Source organism: Euleptes europaea, chromosome 6 (genome assembly GCF_029931775.1).
Source record: "Euleptes europaea isolate rEulEur1 chromosome 6, rEulEur1.hap1, whole genome shotgun sequence".
NCBI classification, from domain to species: domain Eukaryota; kingdom Metazoa; phylum Chordata; class Lepidosauria; order Squamata; family Sphaerodactylidae; genus Euleptes; species Euleptes europaea.
Window position 1 is genome coordinate 45533377 of NC_079317.1, and position 24799 is coordinate 45558175.

Here is a 24799-nt window from a genome sequence, read left to right on the forward strand (position 1 = left end):
TATGTTATTTTTATTTTGAGGTTAACACAGCAGATCTGTAACAAAACTAAGACAGATTTTTTTTCTTCATCTTTACAGACAGACACATGCACAAAAAAAGAGGGGGGGGAGTAAATCACAACGAGAGATCTGACAGAGAGCTACAAGAATGCATTATACAAGCCAGAAGCATTTATTCTGCTTCATGGATGAAGAAGAAAAATACAGAGCAGTTCAAGTGATTATTTACTGCTGAGCTGGCATACATGTTGCTGGGTCAGTAGCTGGCACCGTGTGCTGGGTAAAAGTTTAAAGAGGCATTAAAATAGCCCTAGTTCACATTCAAGTCAATGGAAGTATCCAAGCCTGAATGAGGAACTATCAAATGGGGGAGAAGGACCAAAAATACGTCTTTGTTTCTCTGAGATCCAAAACCCAATTACTCGGAAGTAAGCACCATTGAACTCAATGGGATTGACTCCTATGTAGGAGTGTTTCAGATCAGGGTGCCTGACATTTAAGAGTGGCATCCATAATTTATTTATTTATTTACAAAGTTTATGACCCGACCTTCCCTTACAAGGGCTAACAATTAGTCAAGGTGGCTAACAATTTAAAACATACGTTATAAAATCACATTTTAAAGCCATTAAAATCTACCCCCAACACATGTCATTAAAAGAATAAAAAATAGTTAGTTAAAATACATACAAAACATAAAAACAGCAATTGAAACATTGGTTAGGAAGGAGAGATCACTGAGAGAATGCCAAATGAAACAAAAAAGTCCTCACTCACGGGCAGAAGACAGCAACAGAAGGAGACAGATAAATCCCCCTGGGGAGAGAGTTCTAGAGCTTTGTTGCCATGACTAAGAAGGCCCTCTCCTAGGTTGCCACCTGCATAATTTCAGAAGCCAGAGGCATCCAAAGGAGGGTCTGCGAAGATGACCTAGTGGTCAGGTGAGTTTATAAGGTAGTCCTTCAGGTATGTTCGAAGGTCAGCACCATTCACCCTGTAGAGTGCCCAGAAACAAATAATTGGGAGCTAGTGTAGATGGGCCAAGACTGGAATGATACGGTTCCTACAGCCCACTCCACTCAACATTCTGGCTGCAACATTCTGTACCAACTGAAGTTTCCAAACACTTCTCAAGTGTAGCCCCACAAAGAGTGCATTACACTAATCTATTCTCGATATAACCACAGTGACCAGCTCCTTTTTGACCAGAAAAGGCAACAGATGGCTAACCAGTGAAACCTGATAAAAGGCACTCCTGGCCACAGCTTCCACTGGCTTATCCAGCAGTAGGCTTGTGTCAAAGAGCACCCCCAGACTATGGACCTGTTATTTCAAAGGAAGTGTAACCCCATCTAGAACAAGTGACACCTTTAATCTCGGGTCAGATTTTCTGCCCACCAGTAGCGCTTCCGTCCTGTCAGAATTAAGCTTCAATTTATTCGCCCACATCCACTCCAAAACTTCCTCCAGGCACCAAGTCCAGGGTTTCTACAGCCTCCCTGGGATCTGCTGGAAGCGCAAGATAGAGCTGAGTGTCAAATATATATAATACAAAGAGGGCACACAGAAAGACAGTACTGTAAAGGAATTATTACAGTTTCCAGAAGCCCTACTTACGATCCAACTCTTCAGTAAGTTAGCAAAGGACAGAGGCAGTTTTGGTGGGCACAGCCAACAGTGAGACTGTGATGGACAGCTGCATAATGATGAGTTGCCCTGGTCGTAGAACCTCAAGTGACAGGAGTTTCCAAAAGAAAAAAACTGAAAATTCTACAAGTGGCAGTTAAGAGAGACAATTAAAAAAAACTAACAGTTTCTTCTTATGAGAAGCATATGCAAATGGGAATAGTTTTTTTTTAATGGAATGGGCATAGTTTTTTTTCATAGGTGGTGGATAGTTTATAGAGATATTTTTCTTTTTTTGCTCATCTTAGTAACTTCTACTTCAAATGTACTTTCTACGGTAACTTTTCCATGGCTGGGGATTTGGGCATTGTGGATCACATATACTATTTTCAAGTGTTATACTCAATGAGATATCATGGAATGTTAAGGGCCTGAGGGATTCTAATAAACATAAAAGGGTTATTTCCAAGGTGAAAGATCATAAAGTTGATGTGGCTTTTTTTTTTTTTTTTTTTACAAGAAACGCATATTATGATAACAGATAAGAATTACTTGTGTAAGGATTGGGTTGGGAAGGTATATGTGACCAATATATCTAATGGATCAAAAGGTGTTGTAATATTGATACACAAGTGTTTCTTTTCAGGTTCAGCAAGTGATTACAGATCCTAATGGTCGCTTTATTATTTTGGTAGTGAAAAGCTCTGATTCTGTTAGTGTTATGATTAATGTGTATGGTCCAATTGTAGATACTCCAGACACATTTAACCAATGTTTCAGCCACTTGTTAAATTTTACATATGACTATCTGTTGGTGGAGGGAGATTTTAATAACATACTAGATACACCCCCCACTTCGATAAGATCTACACTTAAAGCCTATATGGCTGAATTATATTTGATTGATCCCTGGCATATATTGCACCCAATGGACAGAGATTAAAATGTTAAAGCTCTGGTTACCTATTGTAATGTGCTCTATATGAGGCTGCCTGCTTGAAATTTCAGATGATCCAAACTGCTGCGGCAAGGCTGTTGACGAAGGCCCATCACGATTCAGTATCCTCTGCATTAAAAATGGTTTTGAGGTACTCTTGCAAGTACTGCTTTGGACCTTTTAAACACCAGACATTCCTGGAAAACTAATACCTGTAGGAACCTGGCCACCTCTTTTGATCTTTCAGGGAAGTCCTTCTTTGGATGCGTCTGTTTTCTCAGGGGGACAAGTAGTGGCACTATGTCTGTGGATCTCCCCCGCCCCCCGGCCATGTGTATCTAGCTCATTTACTGCCTGTATTCTAGCACCAGGTGAAAACTTTGTGGCTCTGTTCAACTTTGATCAACTTATTGGTGATTGTCTTAATTGTGATCTTGCTATGTTATTCTCTGATTTTTCCTTATTGTTTTGTAAGCCTGAAATTGCTATGTCTCAACATTTATAATGTTGTATTTCAACAGTGCCCTTTCTCCCCCAGCATAATTTTTTTTAAATTAAAAGCATGACTACATAGGGCAAGTGTCAAAAGATACAGTAATTTCAAAAATAAAATAAAAAACTAGAATTCTATTATATGTGACCTATGTTAAATATTTTCATTATAATTACCTCAAAAGAATATAAAAGCTTTGTATAATCCTGACCCTAGGGAAACGAAATTTGCAAGGCACAAGATGAGAATCCCACTATTACTGTGCTGCCTGAACACACTGCGTGTTCTGTGCATGAGCTCAAAAAGAAACTCGCTTTAGAAAGCTAGAATAAGAATTTTGAAAAATCACAACATTGCGTAAAGAATTGCCACATCCTTATGTGGCAGAAGAGGCAAAACACAACTGTGTAAAATTATACAAGTCAAACTGGTTTGCAGCAACATTTTTCAAAGTAATTTACCCTTAGCAGTTAGACCAATTAAACTCATTTAATTATAGAACCCTTGCTGAAAATAACTGCAGATAGAACTACCCCATGAGCCCTGATTGTTCTGAAGTTACAGGGTCTGAGCTAGGGTTGCCAGCCTCCAGGTGATACCTGGAGATCTCACACTATCACAATTGATCTCCAGACAACCAGGATCAGTTCCCCTGGAGAAAATGGCTGCTTTAGAGGGTGGACTCTCTGGCACTGTACCCTGAAGTCCCTCCCCTCCCCAAACCCCGCCCTCCCCAGGCTCTACCCTCAAAATCTCCAAGTATTTCCCAATCCAGAGCTGGCAATCCTAGTCTGAGCAGAAGCAATGCATATGAGTGCTCCACATGGATCCCTGTGTATGTGTGCCTCCTAGAATACTATACCAGAACCTCGGTGCAGTTAAAGGATAAAAAGCAAGGAGCTTGGGAATAAACGACCAGGAGATTTCAGGGGTGGCAGGGTAGCTGGAATGGAAGCATAGCTCTGACCCCTCCCTCCATTATCTCTCAGCTTCTTCCATCCAGCCTAGTTTTAGGAACGGAGGAAGTAAAAACAAGAATCCTCCCCTTTTCAAGGGGAGTTCCATGGTTGCATTAGTCACATCTCCGAATTAAGAGCTGACCACCTCTGGAACCAAGTGCTCCCTAAACAGGCCATAGGGAGTGGCTGGAAGCAGTCAGTGTATTGTAGCCCATTGTCTTTCTCTTCTAGAGGCAGTTCTAGAGCTGCAGAAGGAAGGATTCTTAAGGCTGGTTAGGCAGCTTGTTAAGGGTCTCTCACCCCTAAATATAAAATGCATCGAAGTGGGGCAATTACACAGACGAACATAAAAAATATCCCGTGTCACACATAATGTCTAGTTTTACAAAATGTGTAGCACAGTGTCACCGTGGTGTGAGTTTCCCTGGTTTCACTTTACTGTGAACAGAAATGAGTTTGAGCTCAGTGAGAGTAACACCCTAGCTATGGTGGTGCTGGGAAAGCTGCTGGGAGTTCCTCACAGAGATGCCCTTTGATTGACATAGCTCTGCAATGTCCTTAGAGAGCTGTTAGTAAATGACACAATTCAGCCCAGACTCAATAATATGCCTCAGTGAATTAAAATGAACTCTTGCAGCCAGTCACTGCTATTTCATTACACTATAAATATTTGGAATGCTTCCATCTATCAATAATGCCATCTGGCCCATCCAAAAGAAGTGGACTATAACCCATATGGCTTATTTTATTCCTATTGATTATTCCGATGAATGAGTTAGCAAAAAATAAAAAACTGCTCGTAAAATCATCACGCTGAATGACACTGTCATTTACTAACATGATAAGGAAGGAATAAAAACACAAAAGATAGCTAGACAATGTGCTACAGAAAGTTTTAGGCATTTTGTGAAAAACTGCAACATATTTTTATTTAAAGATGCATTGCTTTAATAATTGTGGGGGCCGTAAAGTACAGAATGGATTTACAGTGTCCCGGTCATGCTGGAAAGGAATTAGGGTTGTCACCATTCTTCCTGATAACACTTTGTGCCTAACAACAACTGCACAAAAGGGATCAAGTCAACAGGGACATATTTCCTATTGCTATATCACCATACCAAGAAATCACAGAAGCATAGAGATGGAAGGGACCAACAGGGTCATCTAGTCCAACCCCCTGCACAATGCAGGAAATTCACAACTACCTCCCCCCCACACACCCAGTGACCCCTACTCCATGACCAGAAGATGGCCGAGATATCCTCCCTCTCATGATCTGCCTAAGGTCATAGAATCAGCATTGCTGACAGATGGTCATCTAGCCTCTGTTTAAAAACCTCCAGGAAAGGAGAACTTACCACCTCCTGAGGAAGCCTGTTCCACCGAGGAACTGCTGTAACTGTTAGAAAATTCTTCCTAATGTCTAGACGGAAACTCTTTTAATTTAATTTCAATCCATCGGTTCTGGTCAAACCTTCTGGGGCAACAGAAAACAACTCAGCACCGTCCTCTATATGATAGCCCTTCAAGTACTTGAACATGATTATCATATCACCTCTCAGTCTTCTCCTCTTCAGACGAAACATACCCAGCTCCTTCAACCTTTCCTCATAGGACTTGGTCTCCAGACCCTTCACCATCTTTGTTGCCCTCCTTTGGACACGTTCCAGCTTGTCCACATCTTTCTTAAATTGAGGTGCCCAAAACTGAACACAATACTCTAGGTGAGGACTAACCAGAGCAGAGTAAAGCGATACCATCACTTCACGTGATCTGGACACTATTCTTCTGTAGATACAGCCCAAGATTGCATTTGCCTTTTTAGCTACCACATCACACGACTGACTCATGTTCAGTGTTTAACTAAGACCCCCAAGATCCTTTTCGCACACACTACTGCTAAGACAAGTTTTCCCCATCCTATAATTATGCATTTGATTTTTCCTACCTAAATGCAGAACTTTACATTTATCTCTGTTGAAATGCATTTTATTAGTTTTAGCCCAATTCTCCAGCTTGTCAAGATCATCCTGTATCCTGGTTCTGTCTTCTACCGTATTTGCTACCTCTCCCCCTTTAGTATCATCTGCAGATTTACTAAGTATCCCCTCTGTTCCTTCATCCAAATCATTTATAATGATGTTGAACAACATAGGGCCCAGAACAGATCCCTGAGGCACTCCACTAGTCACTCCTCTGCAAATGGATGAGGAACCATTAACAAGCACTCTTTGGGTGCAATCTGTCAACCAGTTACAGATCCACTTTACATTTATCTCTGTTGAAATGCATTTTGTTGGTTTTAGCCCAATTCTCCAGCCTGTCAAGATCATCCTGTATCCTGGCTCTACACCTGCAGCAATGCTACACCTGCAGAATTTCTGCATGCCATGCAGCTGTTAATGGTGCAGAGCCTCTGACAGGAAACCAGTGACAACCATGAAAAAGGACAAAATGCATAGGTTCGCGAGAGATAAGTAAATAGTTCCCATAATACTCTTTTCCTTTCAACACTCATTGCAGGTAGTGGGGACTGCTGCAAAAACTTCCTACGTTGCGAGTATACAGATCAAATAAAGATATAAAAAATAGCTACGCTTCAGAGACTCAGCTGCTTATTTAATTCATTTATTTAAAGCATTTATTCGCCACCTTTCCTCCTTGCAGAACTCAAAGTGGCTTACAATGTAAATAAACAACCATTACTAAAAACAAAACAAAAAACAAATAAAAGACTGCAATTTAAAATTCCAATAAATTTATTGGACAGCCAATAAATAAAAATTAAATTAATAAAATGCAGTCCAAAATAAAACTGTTTCCAACTGCCACCTGAAGATTGAAAGTGAAGGGACCAGGTGCATCTCCCTGGGAAGGCTATTCCATAATCATGGAGCTGCCACCAAAAAGGTCCTCTCTCATGTGTTCACCATATGAGCTTCTTTGGTTGTCAGTCAGGAGGGCCTCTCCCTGTGAGCTGTGGGATCCTGTACTCCTTCCTCGCCCCAAGTGTGAATTCTTCTCCCCAATCCTTGATTTGGAGTTCTGTACGACTGTTGCTGACAGGGTAACTGTTCATTTTTCAGTGTGATCACAGGGACTAAGAGTGCACTCCAAAAGGGGGGGTACTTACCTAGGGCCTGGGAACAGTGCGGCCATGCTGCCTTCTGCACGGCTGGCTGCCAAGTGTAGCAAGCTGAAAATGCCTCTCCCAAGACAACCTCTTTTTGCAGGCGTAACTCGGCACCTGCAAAAAGGGGCGTACCTGGGCCAAAAGGGCTTTGGGAGCTGATTAATGCCAGCTCCAGCCCCGGGAATGCCCTTTTGATGCCAGTGCGAGCCTTTGCGCCAGGAAAATACTGCCGGTGAGGCTGCCCTGGCACCCGAGGGTCGCGCTACCGCACAGCTACTCAGAACCAGCGTAAGTGCCCCAGCACCGGTGTTGGTACCACTTTAGTCAGCGCATGTGCCATCAACACTGGAGCTAGGGTCACGCTGGCTCCAAACCCCTTCCCCCCATTAGAATTGGACTGTAACAGACCGTATGTAAATAATGTAGATTAGCTGGCAGAAATCTAATTAGGAATATTCTGAAATGTTTTCAAAAAATTCATTTTAGAAACCAGATTTTTTTCAATGTAACGGATAGTTGATGCCCTAAAGCCATATACACTACAACACTATCTTTAAATTACTTAATCTTTTTAAAAAAGAGACATAAATTATCTGAATGATCAACCCATAAATCTGAACTAATTGAGATGATCCTAAGCTGACCTTTTGCCATTGGAGTTAGCTGTTGTTTAATGGACACAACAGTATTGCGACATTTCCAAGTTGTGGCTTTGTTTGTGCAGTCCTCTGTTTTTAGAAGTTACAGAAAGCACTATGGCTTTTCTTTACAAAACAAACAAACAAACAAACAAATAAACAAGACATACATGCACTTTACCTTCCCCCTTTCTTTCCAGATATTGATCTGCCCAAGTAACAGAGAACAAAATTATAGGGCGTAGGAGTGAGAAGTTTCTAGTAACATGAAGGAACGAACAATCAGAAGGTTGGAAAGTGAGATGCAAAGAAATCATTTCCTGTGTTGTACATGGCTCCTCTCCCCATCCTGTCAAGCAACAGCAGTCATGATGGGAGAGAGAAGAAAGTGGAGGAGTATCTGGAACACTTAAGTGACAACAGAAGACATACTAAAACACAAGTGGCAATTGCAGAGGAAACGGAGAAATTGATAAAATTCTGGCAAACTGATAAAAATGATCAATCATGTGTCTTTCAGCTGATAAATCAATTGACTGTTCTCCAGACCTCAACCCAGATGCCTTTTTGAAAGACTGAAGTATAACCTAATTTACAGTTCAACAAAGAAAAACCACAGTTAAAAGGAAAGGTCATTGTTACTATTTTTTCCCTCCGTTGCATAAAGCACAGTCCTGAAGCATTAACAGCAGTGGCTTTAATTTGCAACCTTGCTGAATAAAATTTGGCCCTCCCCAATTTAAATGGGACCTAGTCAATTAAACCAGTGGATTAATATATCAGTTAAATTTATTAAAGCTTGCAGCCTTAATTACATAAAAGATGCTGACTCAACAGGGATATGTCCAAAGCATGTCCTATGTTGCTTTCCTGAGCAGGAATCCATTTCTAGGGTTTGTCTCAGAAAACGTGGTGCTTACGAAAAATGACCCAACTTTTCTGCAATGCCTAGAGAGACGTGGCAAAGGATTTTGTTGCCCTTCTTCCAAACAGCATACCACCACGCAAATATACATGGAAAAGCTGTGAAAATGTGTCTTACAGGGAGTTGCCATGACTACTAACCTTTTAGGTCCTTTTCTATTTTTCAGCCTAGGCACACAAATGTCTCTGCACCTATTCAATCTAAAAATATGAACTTGATTCTAGTATTTTATATATGAGCAAACAGAATCAAAAAGATGTTCTAGAAGCCAGTATGGTGTAGTAGTTAGAATGCTGAGTGGGGGAGCGGGGAAGAGCAGGGGTGGACTTTGAGGCCAAAAAAGTCCTGGAAAGGGTCCTGCCCTGTCTCATTATGTCCTCTGATGCACGAGGACTCACTGGTGGTGATCACTGGAGACTCACTACCTAGAGAAAGCCAGCATGGTGTACTGGCTAAGAGCAGTGGACTCTAATCTGGTGAACAGGGTTGGTTTCCCCACTCCTACACATGAAGCCTGCTGGGTGATCTTGGGCTAGTCACAGTTCTCTCTGAACTCTCTCAGCTCCACCTATCTCACAAGATGTCTGTTGTGGGAAGGGGAACGGGAAGTGATCGTAAGCCAGTTTGAGACTCCTGAAAGGTAGAAAAAAACAGGGTATAAAAAACAACTCTTCTATACCACTTGGTCCAACCTGGTAGCCACCACACTTCTGGGCGCAACCTTTTCCAGAGAGAAGACGCCCGGGCAATGGAAGGAGAGAAAGCTGAAGGCAGGGGGGCTGGTGGGTTGGAAGCAGAGAAGGAAGCTTTAAAAGAGGATAGGTTATGGGGGCTGCCAGGGAAAAGAAAGAGGAAATAGTGAGGGGGGATACAGGAGGGAATGAGATGCGCCTTGCAAGTCCTTGTAGGTTCTTGGCTTGTTCCTTTTAAAATCTAAACCAATAATCGATAACAAAGTCATAACAGATGAATTTGAGATGATTCTAAGTCATGCTGCAATATTTAAAGGACTTTTGAGGGTATTTTATGACTTTTAAATCTTGACAGAACAAAATGAAGTTTACCCAGAAAAACATAAACTGTTTAGAGGAAAATAATCTTTATAAAAAAATAAGTGTAGAATTCCTAAAGCAGGATGACAAAATAACCTGCCCATGTGTACAAAAGGGTAAGAACACAGTTATTTCAAATGCTATTTTTCAAAAATTTCCAGCTGGAATTGGTTGTTCTAAAAGGCTTCTTTAACTTGTTGCTTTGGGGAATTAAGACAAACTTGGTGATGAATATAACTTTCTATTAAGCAATTTTCCTTTTACAATTGTTCACAGCAATTTATGAGCCAGAACATAACAGCTCAATCAAACCTTATTATATCATTTCTACTTGTGCCCCTGTGAAGTGAATTGAGAATATTCTGATATTCCTTACAGCTAGGGGAAAAAAAACACACTATTTCATAAACTGTTATTTTCAAAGCAGAAAGAAGAAAATTGATATTACAGATACCTTTTTAAATTCTCTTAATTTCTTCTGCCATGTAGCTTGAGCGACAGAAATGTACTTCTTGTCAGTTACGTAACAATTTGCCATAAGTACATGGTGGAGTTCGGTATTCTGGCTCATGGCTTTGAGGACTTTTTCAACGTGGCTTAAGGAAACCAAAGCCTCTGCTTCTATGCCAGCACTTATAAGCTGCATAGTACAAGGTACAAGTGCAATCTGTCCAGCACAGTAAAGAACTTCTCCAACCTAAAAAAAAAAAAAAAGAATAATAGAGGAGAAAGGCATTAGAGAGATTCTGATGTTGTCCTTCTACAGTTGCTGTGAGAGGCTATTACAAATTTATCTCTAACTTAGAGAAAAAAGGGCAAATGTACCAGTGGAGAAGTCATTTCTGACAGCGATTTAGCTGCATCATAAAGAGTATCTCCATTTAATAAGCTTGAACCGGAAAGTTAATACATGAATGTCGATATGAGCATAATCACCTTGAGGCAAATCAGCAGAGAACTGAGCAGGTAAGCCTAGAAATATGTAAATTTAACCTTTCACAATGTCACAATATTTCCAAGGTATCAATAGAAGATTTTGTGCCACATTTCAGGTGAATTTGTTTACAACCTGCCAACATGAGAGTGCTCAAAAAGGGGAAAGGAGGAAGGGATTTGTAAACTCTATGTATAGTCAACAATAATTCTCATCAATTTAAGGCAAACATGCTGGCGCAAGAGTATTTTTTTTGCACATATAAGAAAATCTCACAAATATACAGAAGAGTCATTGGCTGCTTTTAGGGCTGAAAGACAGACTTGTCATGCTGATGTGTATGTGACTTATGTACACTTATGTACAAGTAGATGCTATTATACAATCTTAACCATAATTTTGGTGTAAACTGAAGTGACAGCCACATTAATTAAGGTCTATAAACAACCTGGTACTTCTATACTACCAAAATTCTGGACAATTTCAGCTTTTAGTATGGTGTTCGTTCGATGCAATGCTTAAGAGTGTCAGATTGGGATCAGATATACACCCAAGTCAACTCTATGCTCTGCCATGAGGGTCCCTGGGCAACCTTGGGCCAGTCACACACTCTAATTCTCACCTAGCTCAAATGAAGGGTAGAAGAACTACATATGTGGATAGCATAAAACAGTAAGAGCCCTTTCATCTGGAAGGTCTGGGTTCATACCTAAACAAAGCTATGAACTCAACTTTCCCATTTCAGGTTTATACCCCAGGACTGGGAAAACAGAACAGCCAAGTCTATACCCCAAAACTGTTGACAGGGAAAAACTCCTCTACAGGGGGCATTCTTAAAACTATGAATTTGAAAAAAAGAGAGAGAACCTGGATCAATGTTGGATGAACTCTCAGGCGTCACCACAGTCCAGCGAAACAAGTATCGGAACACCGGTCATTTACATGCTGTGAGTGAAAACTTCATAAGCACATCTTCAAGGATCCTAGAAAAGTATGCTAACTCAATCAACCTCCCAGGAATTCTTGTGCTGGCTTACAGACAATGACCCCTTTTGAAGGAGGTACTTACTCACTAGCAACGATTAGCCATATAACACAGATAACAACCCTAGAACTGGTTCTTGTATCAAACTCACCTCACAGTTATGAAGGATGGATAAAATTTGACAATTTAAACATTTTAAAATCAGGTTTGTTATCAGATTTTCAGTCACAGTATTTAAAATACTCTGAAGATAATTCACAGTGGGTAGCCGTGTTAGTCTGTTTGCAGTAGTCAAAAAGGGCAAGAGTCCAGTAGCACCTTAAAGACTAACAAAAATATTTTCTGGTAGGGTATGAGCTTTCGTGAGTCACAGCTCACTTCTTCAGATACAGCTAGAATGTGAATCCATCGGTCTTTAAGTAGAGGAACAGTATGTAAATGTGAATAGCAGGCTTGATGGCCCTTTACCAATGCTGATTTCTCCACACCCATCTCTCCCCTGGACATCACAGACTCTTCTGCATATCACACCTAATCCCATCAAGCCTGCTATTCACATTTACATACTGTTCCTCTACTTAAAGACCGATGGATTCACATTCTAGCTGTATCTGAAGAAGTGAGCTGTGACTCACGAAAGCTCATACCCTACCAGAAAATATTTTTGTTAGTCTTTAAGGTGCTACTGGACTCTTGCCTTTTTGACTAAAATACTCTGGTTTAATACAAGCAAAGATGTTATAATCTATACTGATTGACGATCTCTTAAACCTGAATCATTACTGTCTATCAAACAGATACAGCTTGATACCAGCATACCTTAAGCACTGCTTACTCTCATATGAACCTACCCAACCATTATGGTCATCTTTGGGGGGCCCATTATCTGAGGCAAGACAGGTGACAACCCAAGAAAAGGGCTCCTCAGTAGTGGCCTCAAAACTCTTGTATGATTTATGTGTGTATGTTCACTGCTTGAAAGATATACTTATTATTTTATCCTTTAATAAAACCCTTTTAAATTGTACAACTGCCTGATTATTTGAGAGTTTCCCTCAGTATTTATACTGGTATACATAGGTTATCAATCCCAGTTACCGGCTTCTTGTTCTGTCTCCACAGCTAATTCCCCCAACTAAAGTGGAGACTGCCTATTAGGGTAACAACAGAGGCGCTTCCACTGTGCCACAGCTTGCGAGTCTGTCCCATCCCCAATTTCTCCCCATGAGTTGTGAGCTGTGTCTGGCAACCCTAGAAACAGCAGTAGACTGAGAAACCTGTAGCACAGTGATGCCACACCACACATTTTGTGTTGATGGGTAGCACGAGGAGGGGAAAAAGGACTATTTTAGTCAGTGGCAGCCATACATCTCCCATCATGTCTAGTCCCAGCCTAAAATGATTCTATCATAATATAAAATAATGCAGCCTCTTGGGGAGAAATTATTTGCAGAATCCTTTGTGTGTGGTTTTTTAAAAATAATAATAATACTGTCCTCAAAGATGTGGTTATCAAACCATGTGACAAACCCATATGTAACTCCAAATCTGTCCTTATAAACTGCCTGTGTCTCAGAGAAGACTCACACATGTAACTATTGGAAGAGCATCTTAAATAATTTGGCAATCAAATTCTATGATAAGCAGCTGAAGAGGGGGAGGCGGCAAAGAGGAAATATAATACATGACACCCATCATCAGTATTTTTAAATTGTTTAAAATGTCTAAAATATGTTTTTTTAATGCTATATATAACCCACAAAAATTGGAAGAAAAAAGGAATGCAATTAATATTTTTGTTAAAAAGAACAAATGGTCTTGGGGGGTGGGGGAAGATGTGTGCTATTTAAAAATATGTGCCACAGAACAAGGGAGTCCAGCCAGCTATCAAATGGCATATTGACAAGATGAGCAACTAATCCAGAGAGAAATTATTCGGAGAAGTTATTTTTTATTTATTCAGAAGGGTTTGTTCCAAAGTTATCTCAGCAGAAAAGATGAAGCCCTAGTGTGGGTCATTTACATTATTCTAGTAAAAAACAGCCTCCTGTTTGCCCTCAGTTTTGCATGCAACCCTGTCCCCCCATTAATTATGAGAGAAAGGAGAGCTGTTCAACCAGTTCATTTCCCTCATATTTGAACAGATTGTTTGAGACATAATATGAATACTAATTACTGATAAAATATCTGTCAGTGTTTTGAAATATGTACCAAGATAACACCGTCTTAAAAGTCTCCCAGTTACTTTTGATAAAATTAACCCCTGTGGTTAGAAAGAAAGTTCAAAACAAGTCTGAGAGTATTTGAAGAGAAGCGGGAAACCTTTCAGCTACAACACTGAGGCAAAGTCTTGCTGAACTTTGATGCTTCAGTCCTTTTCCACTGGCAAATGACAAGCTCTGTCCAGCTAGTTGAAACGCTGTTCTCACATGGATGTTGCATGATCCATTCTGTTGGATCTGTTTTGCTAAAAGGAACCTTCCTTTGGCAGAGCTCAGCTCTTCCACCAAAACAAGGCTCCCTGAACTGGAGGAAGGCTCTCCCATTAGCTGAATGGTCGTAGGATCTGACCCAGTAAGCTTTCCTGAGGATGCAAAATTCATTGATTTGAAAATGGCATTTCCAACTCACTGAAAATTGTGGACTAATTAATATACAAATGTTTGAAAAAGAAGCTCTTCATAATTAATACTAGATAGCCTAGAGCAGGGGTGTCAAACTCATTTGTGAGGAGGGCTGGATTGAACATTAATGACACTTGGTCGGGCCAAAGATGGGTGGCCTCTGTGTGTGTGTGGGAGGAAGTCCCCGTTGGGAAGCTTCCTCCCTTCACGGAGGCCAGGTCTACCCATTGGTAGACCTGGCCTCCATGGGAGTCTCAGTCGGAAGATGCACCCGGATGAGTGCAGGGGTGGGGTGGCGGGAGTGGGGGTGGCGGGGAAGGCGAGCCTGGCCCCTGGAAGAGTGCAAGGGGGTGGCGGAGGGGCCCGGGCTTGGCTCGCGGGCTGGTGAGCAGACCTCCGGGGGACGGATCCGGCCCGCAGGCTGCCACTTTGACACCCCTGGCCTTGAGCAAAGCTTATTAAAATGTAGGTGACGACCCCATATGGGGTCACGTAACTGAATGTGGGTGTTGTGAAAAAATTATATGTATCCCAAAGAATTGCTTTAAAATAAATTTCTTTATGATTTATTATCAGTAAATGTTTTATTTGTATACCTATTTTATATACCCATATACCAGGGTCGTGTAAAAATTTGTCAAGCGAAAAGGGGTCGCAAGTGGAAAAAGTTTAAGAAGCCCTGGCCTAGAGCCAACATGGTGTAGTGGTTAAGAGCAGTGGTTTGGAGCAGTGGACTCTAATCTGGAGAACTGGGTTTGATTCCCCACTCCTCCACATGAGTGGCAGACACTAATCTGGTGAACCGGGTTGGTTTCCCCACTCCTACACATGAAGCCAGCTGGGAGACCTTGGGCTAGTCACAGCTCTCTTAGAGCTCTTTCAGCCCCACCTACCTCACGGGGTGTCTGTTGTGGGGAGGGGAAGGGAAGGTGATTGTAAGCCAGCTTGATTCTTCCTTAAGTGGTAGAGAAAGTCAGCATATAAAAACCAACTACTACTCCTCCTCTTCTTCTTCTTCTTCTTCTTCTTCTTCTTCTTCTTCTTCTTCTTCTTCTTCTTCTTCTATGATTAGTATGCAAAAATGTTATTAACAAAGCTGTTCAAAATTAGCAGTGGCCCAACATCAGTGTGCTTCAACAGGCAAAACACTATATTTGAAACCAAATTCCTGTTACCTTATTTCTAGTGGCTGCAAATTAATCTCCATCCTTCATCTAGTGGTTGTAAATTAATCTCCACAATCTTCGGATTGTGTGGTCCTTGAAGGACAGAAAGGATAAAAAGGTGCTACATGGATATATTTATTTTATCTTCCATCGGACATTTGGCCCATTATAAACATGTATATTGTGTGTGTGCGTATGTGTGTATCCCTAAACATTGTGCATTTGTATGCATGAATGTATACACACAGACTGTCCCAGCTTTGGAAGCTTCAACTGTGAAGTGGGCCAAGACCACATACACATTGTATGGAACTGCCATCTGCAAAGTCAGATCACTGGTCAGTTATCTGAGTATTGTCTATGCTGACCAGTTAATACCTCTCCATAGCCTCAGGCAGAGAGCATGGTCTATCTGCAGTCCTTAACCTTCAGATGACAAGGAATTAAACTGGGGCTTTCTGCATGCAAAGCATGTGATCTACTACTGAGCCATGGCCCCTCACCTAACAGCAAGTGTCCATAAATATATGGACTCATAACTGAGCATAGTGTTAATGAAACACGGTAAGCTGGGTGAAAGCTTACCACTAATGGCACATGAGCATCCTTGATCATGTATAAACTCCTTCCCCTGCCCCATCCTTCACAACAATTTATTTTGTAACTGCTATGCACTTGATCATGTAAACACTCTAGTTAATAAAGCCTGTGGCTTTACAGCAGCACTATAACAACTGACAAAATTTATTGCTTATATGAGGTCAGATGGTTAGATGAGAGTGCAGCTTCTATAGATGTGGCAACTAATATCATGGCCTGACATACTGAAAGACCCAAGGCTACCTGAGTGCAAACAACATCAGCTGGATTTAATGGGAGAAAATATACTTGATACACAAGATAAGTATGCTCTAAAAGTCTTAAATGATTAACAGTGGCCTACCAGCAGCAACATTTTACAAAAATTAACAAAAGTATTGGCTTTCCAAGTATTTCCAAGGAGACAACATATCGGCCAAAAGGATCAGTTCACTAAAAATAAGAGTCAATATGCAATAAATGGAGCGTTTGCTAGGAATGCTCGGTGATGTCTGAGTGACTGGATGCCCTTTAGAAGGTTAAAGTTCATGAAAGATTCAAAGACACTCACTTCCCCCCAGTCCAGTCAAATAACCTACCATTATGATAAGTCAAGGTAAATAAGCACAACTGACAATGTGTTAATTGGCTGCCTCTGGTCAACCACATGTACCTCTGACCTTATAGCAGGTTTAAATCAATTAATTCTTCAGGCAATAAAGACCTCTTGCTGATTAAGTTAGATAGAAATTATCTTTTCTAAAGGGATTATGGCTTTAAGGTGGTGAGCCTTTAATTTAATATATGGTAATTCCTTCTTCCTACGTTTCTCTTATTTAGCTAATGGTAGTAAAATTGCATTTGGTAATGTGGAATCTTTTATTGAACTTTACAGGGCAAACAGAGTTTTCGGAAAGTCTGTACTGTAACATGGCCAAGAATGTGAGAATACATGACTCTATTTTGCGATACTGTTTTGTCCAGGTTAAAAGATTTATACTCCACTTTTATCTTTTTGGTCTTCAATGCAACTTAAAATAAGTTTGCACAAGGTTATTGTCAGTCTCAACAAAGGCACGTTTTCATATGTAGCCTTGCATTATTTTGCAGTTCACGCCAGAGGGCAAACACACCACAGGACATGTGACATGTGAGCAAGCCCCCCCCCCAGCAGCACCTACTTCGTGGACCAATCTGGGAGCAGAACAGGTGATAACCTCTGGGGTTGGGGTGGGGTGCATTGGGGCTTCCCTTGCCACACAATTCTTCCCACAGACAGCTGTCTTGATGGCATTTAGATCTACATGGGAGAGCCATGTTCAGAGACGGATATACAGATATAAGTACAAATTCTGACATTTGCAGGGGGGACCTAGAGACAGGGGAGATTTTACTGCGAACAAAAAAAATGGACAATGACAAAAACGGTGAGGATGATTTTTATTTAGTTCTACCGTATTGATATAGCAACTAACAGAAAAACATGAAATTGCGTGATGCTTTGTTCTGAGATCTTGGCCACATTTTGGGAATGCCGGGTAACCCCAATAAATACTGCTGAAGCTAGCAGTAGGGAGAATGTGGTATTAGGTAGTGAGAGAAGGAAGCACTGGTTGTAGCAGAAGGCAATGGTAGTGGCAGTGGGGAGAAGGAAAGAAGAAGGCAACATCTGTGGCAGGGAGGAGGGCTGAGTGGGAGAAAGGTGGTGATGGGAGGGGCTGAGGAAGTGGAGACCAGCTGGGGGATGGGATTTCTTCTCCCCCACAAGTTCTTTCTGGGTTCCATGCTTGTTTTTATTTGTCTATAATACAATTTGATTCAGACTGCATACTGAGAAGTATAGGAAGGGGATGGTAGAGTTTACTTCTCCCTTTGACTTTTGCACTGGTGGATTTCTACTAGCTTCCCTTTGTAAAGATGTCACAATTATGGAATCTGTTCTCAGAGAAAAAATGTGTGCCCAATTTAACCAGTAATTTACTGTATCCTTATATCATGAAAAAATGTGTTGTTCAGTCAAACCATAAATAAACCGAAAAAAATGGTGTGACTATAAATGAATAGTAGTTCAATGAAATATTGAATAACCATTCTATTTCACTGTATATAATTAACTAAAGTTTACTTTACATCCCAGCAATAGTTAATTCACACTAAATTCCAAAAAAAAAAAAAAATGTTTGCTAGAGAGAGACACGAACACATGAAACTGCCTTATACTGAATCAGACCATTGGTCCATCAGTATTGTCCACTAAGACTGGTAGCAGCTCTCCAGGGTCATAAAAAGAAGTCTTTCACATCACCTATTGCCTGATCCTTTTAACTGGAAATGCCGGGGATTGAACCTGGGACCTTCTGCGTACCAAGCAGATGCTCTGTCACTGAGCTACTGCCCCTCCTAAACCAAAGCCAAACCCTTTTTTCTTCCAATTTGCTTTGGATTCCAATACATACCTGGCACTAAACCCCCCCACCACCACTAATTGGATATAAGTAGGGTTGCCAACCTCCAGGTACTAGCTGGAGATCTCCTGCTATCACAACTGATCTCCAGCCGACAGAGTTAGGTTCATTTGGAGAAAATGGCCACTTTGGCAATTGGACTCTATGGCAGTGAACTCCCTCTCCTCCCCCAAACCATGCCCTCCTCAGGCTCTGCCTCAAAAACCTCCCGCTGGTGGCGAAAAGGGACCTGGCAATAGGGCTGTCGATTAGGTTCGTCCAAACTGAAAAAACAACTGAATTTTCCCCAATTCGGGGGTTTTCAGTTCGGATGCAACCGAACTAAAAAAAGGCGGGAAAACATCACGCCGAATTCGGCACGATTGCTGGATAAATTAGGCGAATCCGGGTGCTCCGAAGCAGCAGCATAACCGTCACTTAGTAAGCAGCATTCTCCCGGGGCCAATGGTGGCCAAGCTGGGTCTTCTCCTGGCCAATCAGTCGCGGTTGAGTGGGTGAGCCCAGCTGCTGCACGGCTCGGGGACAGAAAGAGTTTGTGAGAGAGAGAGATCCCCATGGTTTTTTTTTTTTTTCAACAGCCCTACATGGCAACCCTAGATATAAGCCTTAATCAAAAGAATCTCAATGAATTTAAAATCTACAAGCAGAATGTGAGGGAAATGTACAACCCAGAATGTTCAGCATTACTGAGCAATTAAAAAAAAAAAATCCAAATGATGAACCCAGATCCTTAGAAATATGGCATAATGACCATATATTTGCAGGCCCAAAATAAAAATCAGTTCATGTTACTACATAGTGTAAAGAGTCTCACCAGTGTAGTCCTTAGGAGTTCAGTCAAAACTCGTGTTACATACAAACATGTGAAACTATAGCTCAATTTAAAATTTTTGTTTTCAAAGCAGCTTTAGGAGGATGTGATTCACATCAGATAAGCAGTGTAGAGGGATCAGCTTAACCCATTTCTCAACTGTTGTTCCCCTCTCCAAGACATCCCCTTAACAGATTTTCTTTCACAGATTTTCAGTATGTTATGCTGCTGTTACACATGTAGGAGCCTGAAATAACTATACAGGAAATGCAGACTTATTGGATTCTTACAGATCTATCCTCTCAATTAGAAAGTACTTACTGCTTGGAGTGAAAAAGGCAGAAAACAAACTGTGCTCTCTGGAGAGACCACAGCCTTTGCCTTGGTCTAAACAAACAGCAGATACAACTGTTCCTGGACTGTTCCCTACAGTATATGTCAAAGTGGTGAGGGACACGTTTGAATATTCCCAAAAAATTTCACATTTACAACAAACATGACAGAGAGAAGGAAATACTTACTTTTCAATGAGGAGGTTATTAATTATGTGGAACAATCCAGGATAGGAGACACTGCTGGGTGGAAAAGGGCTAAATACCCCTACCCACCTGCTGTTTCTCTGGTCCAAACTACCCCTTCCCAAAATGGCTTATTTATAAAAATAAAGGGTTCTGTTAGACACTTTAGCATGTAACATGTTGTTAGGTTCTTAGGTAAAAGATGCACCGAACAGACTGTCAATTCTGCCAACATGTGGGAGCACTGAAAAATGCCACACAGGACAGTAACAAGCTATCATGGTATTACTCATGTCAAAATTAAGATTATTGACCCTATCACCCATTCAGCAATCTAACTTTAATTAGCAAAAAAACCCCAAAAAACTATTTCAACCCAGAATACAAGATATAGAAACTTCTAGCACATAATGAGGATGTGTGTGTGTATCTCTTTCCAGAAACTCTGAGTGACATACAAAATGTAAATAAACATCAATTAAAACTCCAATAAATAAATAAGCATGTCCAACTTCTCAACTGGGAAGCACTGAAAGAAATTTCAGCGGCACTACAGGATAAAGAATCAAGCGCTGCTTCAGCGATATACAGAACATACTAGTCAGTCTTGACAGCTTTTAAAAAGCTGTAATTCTGGAACTAATGAATGGAAGAAATGCAGCAGCTTCTGGATTTTAATAGTGCATGATCACACTTGCTAAAGAAAATAATTTAAATCAGCATAGATATAAACACTTTTAACTAGCTGGGGAAATGCAAGAAGTTTAATGGAAAATCCCAACATATTAACGTGGGACAGGAGTTTAGTGGGGTGCGATAGGGATTGATGCTTGGTCTGATTTTGTTCAACATCTTCATTAATGCAATGGAAGATGGGATTAGTAGCATACTAATGAAATCCACAGAGTGCACCAAGCTGGAGAGCGTTATTAACATGAATGAGAATAGAGAAGTAATTCCAAAGGCTCTAGACAGGTTAGAAATACCAGCTGGAAACAAAAATATGAGGACTGACCTGGTTATATGCAAATAAATCCTCAGACATTTACTCTACAAAATCTTTTAAATATATTAAGAGGAGGAGGTGGGTGGGGAATCTTTGGGAGAAAGAAAGATGAAAGTTATCTACAGCCACAGTGATTGTAGACACCAATTTAGACTTATTATTACGTTGGGTTACTGGCTTTTATGTTTTAAGGCACTACAATAAAAGGCAGGGAGGTGACAGGCATGCTAGATTACTGCTGCCTGTTTTGGAGTCACCATAACAGAATGAGGTTGGAGAATTTATAAGAGAGTAACTACACAGACCCTGAAGGTAGTGCCTGATAAGAGAAGAATTTAAGAGAAAGCTAATGACTAGGAGAACCTGATAAGGACAATCATAATTTGAAGAAGTGCATACTACACAAAAGAAAGAAATATTACCAAGAGAAAGAAGCACAATGAATGGTTTAAGATGAGTCGTCATTATTATTTACTGAATACATGTTTGCTAACAGAAGAATTCAGATGATATGGTTCCTTGCCTTCAGAAATCATATATCATATATGGTGTGTATTAAGCAGACCTTGTATGACTTCTGTCAGGATGAGCGAAAGTTCATTTTAATATAGATAGATGATGTCCCAAAAGACAAGGACATAACATTAATAAGGGGATGCATTAAAGGAATCACTTATGTTAGTTCAGAAATCCATATAAAGTTACCCAGAATTTGAATAGGCAGAAAGGAAAGACATTTCGCTTCAGATTTATGAAGCAAACTGGGTGACAAAACGGAAGAATTTTTATACAGTGATCCGTACTGTATGTCAAACATTTTAGTGTGTCGTGGGTCAGTCAGGACTGGATGGCAGTGAGGACTCATCAGAGGAAGAGGGGCCCTGTGAAGCCAGCCCAGAGCCAACAGAAGGCAGACAGCAAGGGACTGAGGCTCAGACAGCTGGGCAATGAAGCATGCCCTCCCCCCAGTCCTGAGTCAGCAGACGAGTCACGTCCACCCCCCAGCCCTGAGCCAGCAGACGAAGGTCCAGTAGAGGTGCCTGGCCTTCCAGCTCACCTACACCTTTGGAGCAACGTAGGAGGAGACTACAAACAGAGTTGTGAGAGAGAAGACGCAGTGCCTGCCTCCAGAGCTGTTTGCAAATAGTAGAGATGAGTTGTTGCAGGATGCTGATTTAATCAGTGGGAACAAAGCATAAAAGGCTCTTGGGGGAATCTGTTGGGCGTGGCTGCAACTAGTACAGCAAACGCTTGCCTGATGCCACTCTGCTGCCTGAACCTCTGACTTTAACTGGACTAATAGTGCTTGTTAACCTTGGACAACTGACCTTGGACTACAAGACTCCTGGAAACCTCTTTGCTTCCAAGACGACACCCAGAGCCTGTTAATCAGTACACAGTGGGGCATTTTTCACGGTAGATTTTGCTTCTCTTTTGCCACGGACCAAAAAACCCCCGATTTAAATGTTTTTTTCATGGCCGCGATTTATCCCCGTCAATCTTGATGTAGTTTTGGTTTTTCATGGGAATAAAGCACGCTGTATTTGACAACGGTTTGGTCTGTCCCTTTTGCAGGAGGCCTCCCCTTCCAACAGGCTCATTGTTTATGCCTGTCCCCAACTCCGCCCAGCAGATTACCTCGTGCGGTTCACCAGCCCCAGCGCAAAGAAAAGCACCAATCCCTCTGGTCTTCTCCATTTTTCTTCCACCCTCGCTCTGTTCTGCTTTTGGAACAGTCAGATTCCAAATTGGGGGGGGGGGCAATGCAGTGCTTTCCTCAAAGCTTCCCTCTATTTTCTATAGGTGTGGAACCCATTGCCCTTTAATGACAGACAGGATTGGGGGGGGGGCAGGAATTGCATCCATGTGCCCAGAGAAGTGTTTAGCTGAAAGTGGGAATGGAGCAGCTCCAACCTGTGCCGCCTCAAGAGGTGTGCCTTGGATTTGCCGCTCTCTAGATGCACATTTTCCCTATCCTAATTCTCAAAACTATTATTGGGGGCTGATTGTTGAGTTTGAGAATTTGGATGGAGAAAGGGAACATCTAGAGAGCGGCAAATCCAAGGAAAAACCTCCCATGCATAAATGGCCACTGTAAACCTCTTGCATTAAAGCAATTTCCCAGAGTATGTTCCCCCCAGAAGGCCCCTGGCTTGCGCGCTGGCCCTGATCTAACCCCAGTGCATCATGGGAGAGAGGAGGGCTCCTGGCTTGCATGCCAGCCCCGATCCATCCAGTGTGCATGGCGGGGGGGGGGGGGGAGAGGAAAGAAGGCCCCTGGCTTGGGTGCCTGTCCTGATCCGGCCCCAGTGCATCGTGAGAGAGAGGAGGGCTCCTGGCTTGCGCGCCGGCCCCGATCTAGCCAGTGTGCATGACGGGGGGGTAGAGGAAAGAAGGCCCCTGGCTTGCGCGCCAGCCCTGACCCGGCCCCAGTGCATCGTGAGAGAGAGGAGGGCTCCTGGCTTGTGCACCAGCCCCGATCCAGCCAGTGTGCATGGCAGGGGGGGGGGAGAGGAAAGAAGGCTCCTGGCTTGCACGCCGGCCCTGATCCAGCCCCAGTGCATCGTGAGAGAGAGGAGGGCTCCTGGCTTGCGCGCCGGCCCCGATCCATCCAGTGTGCATGGCGGGGGGGGGGGGAGAGGAAAGAAGGCCCCCAGCTTGGGTGCCGGCCCTGATCCGGCCCAAGTGCATCGTGAGAGAGAGGAGGGCTCCTGGCTTGCGCGCCGGCCCCGATCTAGCCAGTGTGCATGGCGGGGGGGGGGTAGAGGAAAGAAGGCCCCTGGCTTGCGCGCCGGCCCTGACCCGGCCCCAGTGCATCGTGAGAGAGAGGAGGGCTCCTGGCTTGCGCGCCGGCCCCAATCCAGCCAGTGTGCATGGCGGGGGGGGGGAGGGGAGAGGAAAGAAGGCCCCTGGCTTGCGCGCCGGCCCTGATCCAGCCCCAGTGCATCGTGAGAGAGAGGAGGGCTCCTGGCTTGCGTGCTGGCCCCGATCCAGCCAGTGTGCATGGTGGGGGGGAGAGGAAAGAAGGCCCCTGGCTTGCGCGCCGGCCCTGATCCGGCCCCAGTGCATCGAGACCCAGAGCCGACTGGCCGCCCCTCTTCAGAAGAGTGATGGGAGGGAGTTTTGCCTTGGGTTTTCCACTCTCAGGATGCACATTTGTCCCATCCAAATTCTCAAAAATCCCCCCTCCCCGCTGGGGTAGAGGGGCCAACAGCCCCTTCCCTTGAACATCCCCCCACGGGTCCAGCTGCCCTAGACCGAGCTACCACCACCCCCAGAGCGCGAGGTGCACATGGCGTGGCCCCGCCAGTCTTCCCCTGGAGCCGTCCGTCCGATGTCCCCCTGGGCTTGGAGGTGTGGGCCCAGCTCTAAAGCCCATCCTGGGCGATGGGAGAGGAAGGCGTGCCGCCTGCCCACCCGCCAGCCTCCGGGACGGAGGAAGAGAAGTGCGAGGACTCTAGGCAGGCAGGTAGCAAAAGGGGCAGTATTCTTGTCCGAGCGCGAAACTCCCCTAGCCAATCGCCGTTCTTGGGGGAGGAGAAATTAGCCGGCACGGGCAGGGAAAATTGTTCCAAACCAAGGAACAAAGGCAGTTTTTTTCATGGAGCTCTGAGCCAAAAACTGCGCAGCAACAGGAAAGAACGGCGCAAAAATGGTTTGACTTGCCCCGGTTATAACGTGGCTTCTATTGCTCAATCCAGAAAAAAAAGGAGCAGCCATGAATAACCAAAAATTTGCAGCGACGCAAACCGGCTGTGAAACTGCTGCAAAGCTCCGTGAAAAATTCCCCAGTGGGACTGCTCTTCCCAACTATGAGCTAAATGGGTTTTATTTAATTGTGATGCCTTGCAGCTCATCCTTCCTTTGTTTTACATAGACCTTGCAGTAGCTACAAAGACTGAATATTATTTATGATTACAAGCCTCATACAAGATTCTCCTTTCAGAA

The 24799-nt window shown here is 42.8% G+C and overlaps 1 protein-coding gene across 1 annotated transcript in view; it reads right to left on the bottom strand.

Annotated features, from left to right (window-relative positions):
* Positions 1-24799, bottom strand: part of DPH6 (diphthamine biosynthesis 6) — a 259679-nt gene that overhangs the window by 64474 nt on the left and 170406 nt on the right. Inside the window, exon 13 of the mRNA XM_056850740.1 lies at positions 10218-10460. Coding sequence (XP_056706718.1) covers positions 10218-10460 — 243 coding nt within the window. The remainder of the gene's footprint in view (positions 1-10217; positions 10461-24799) is intronic.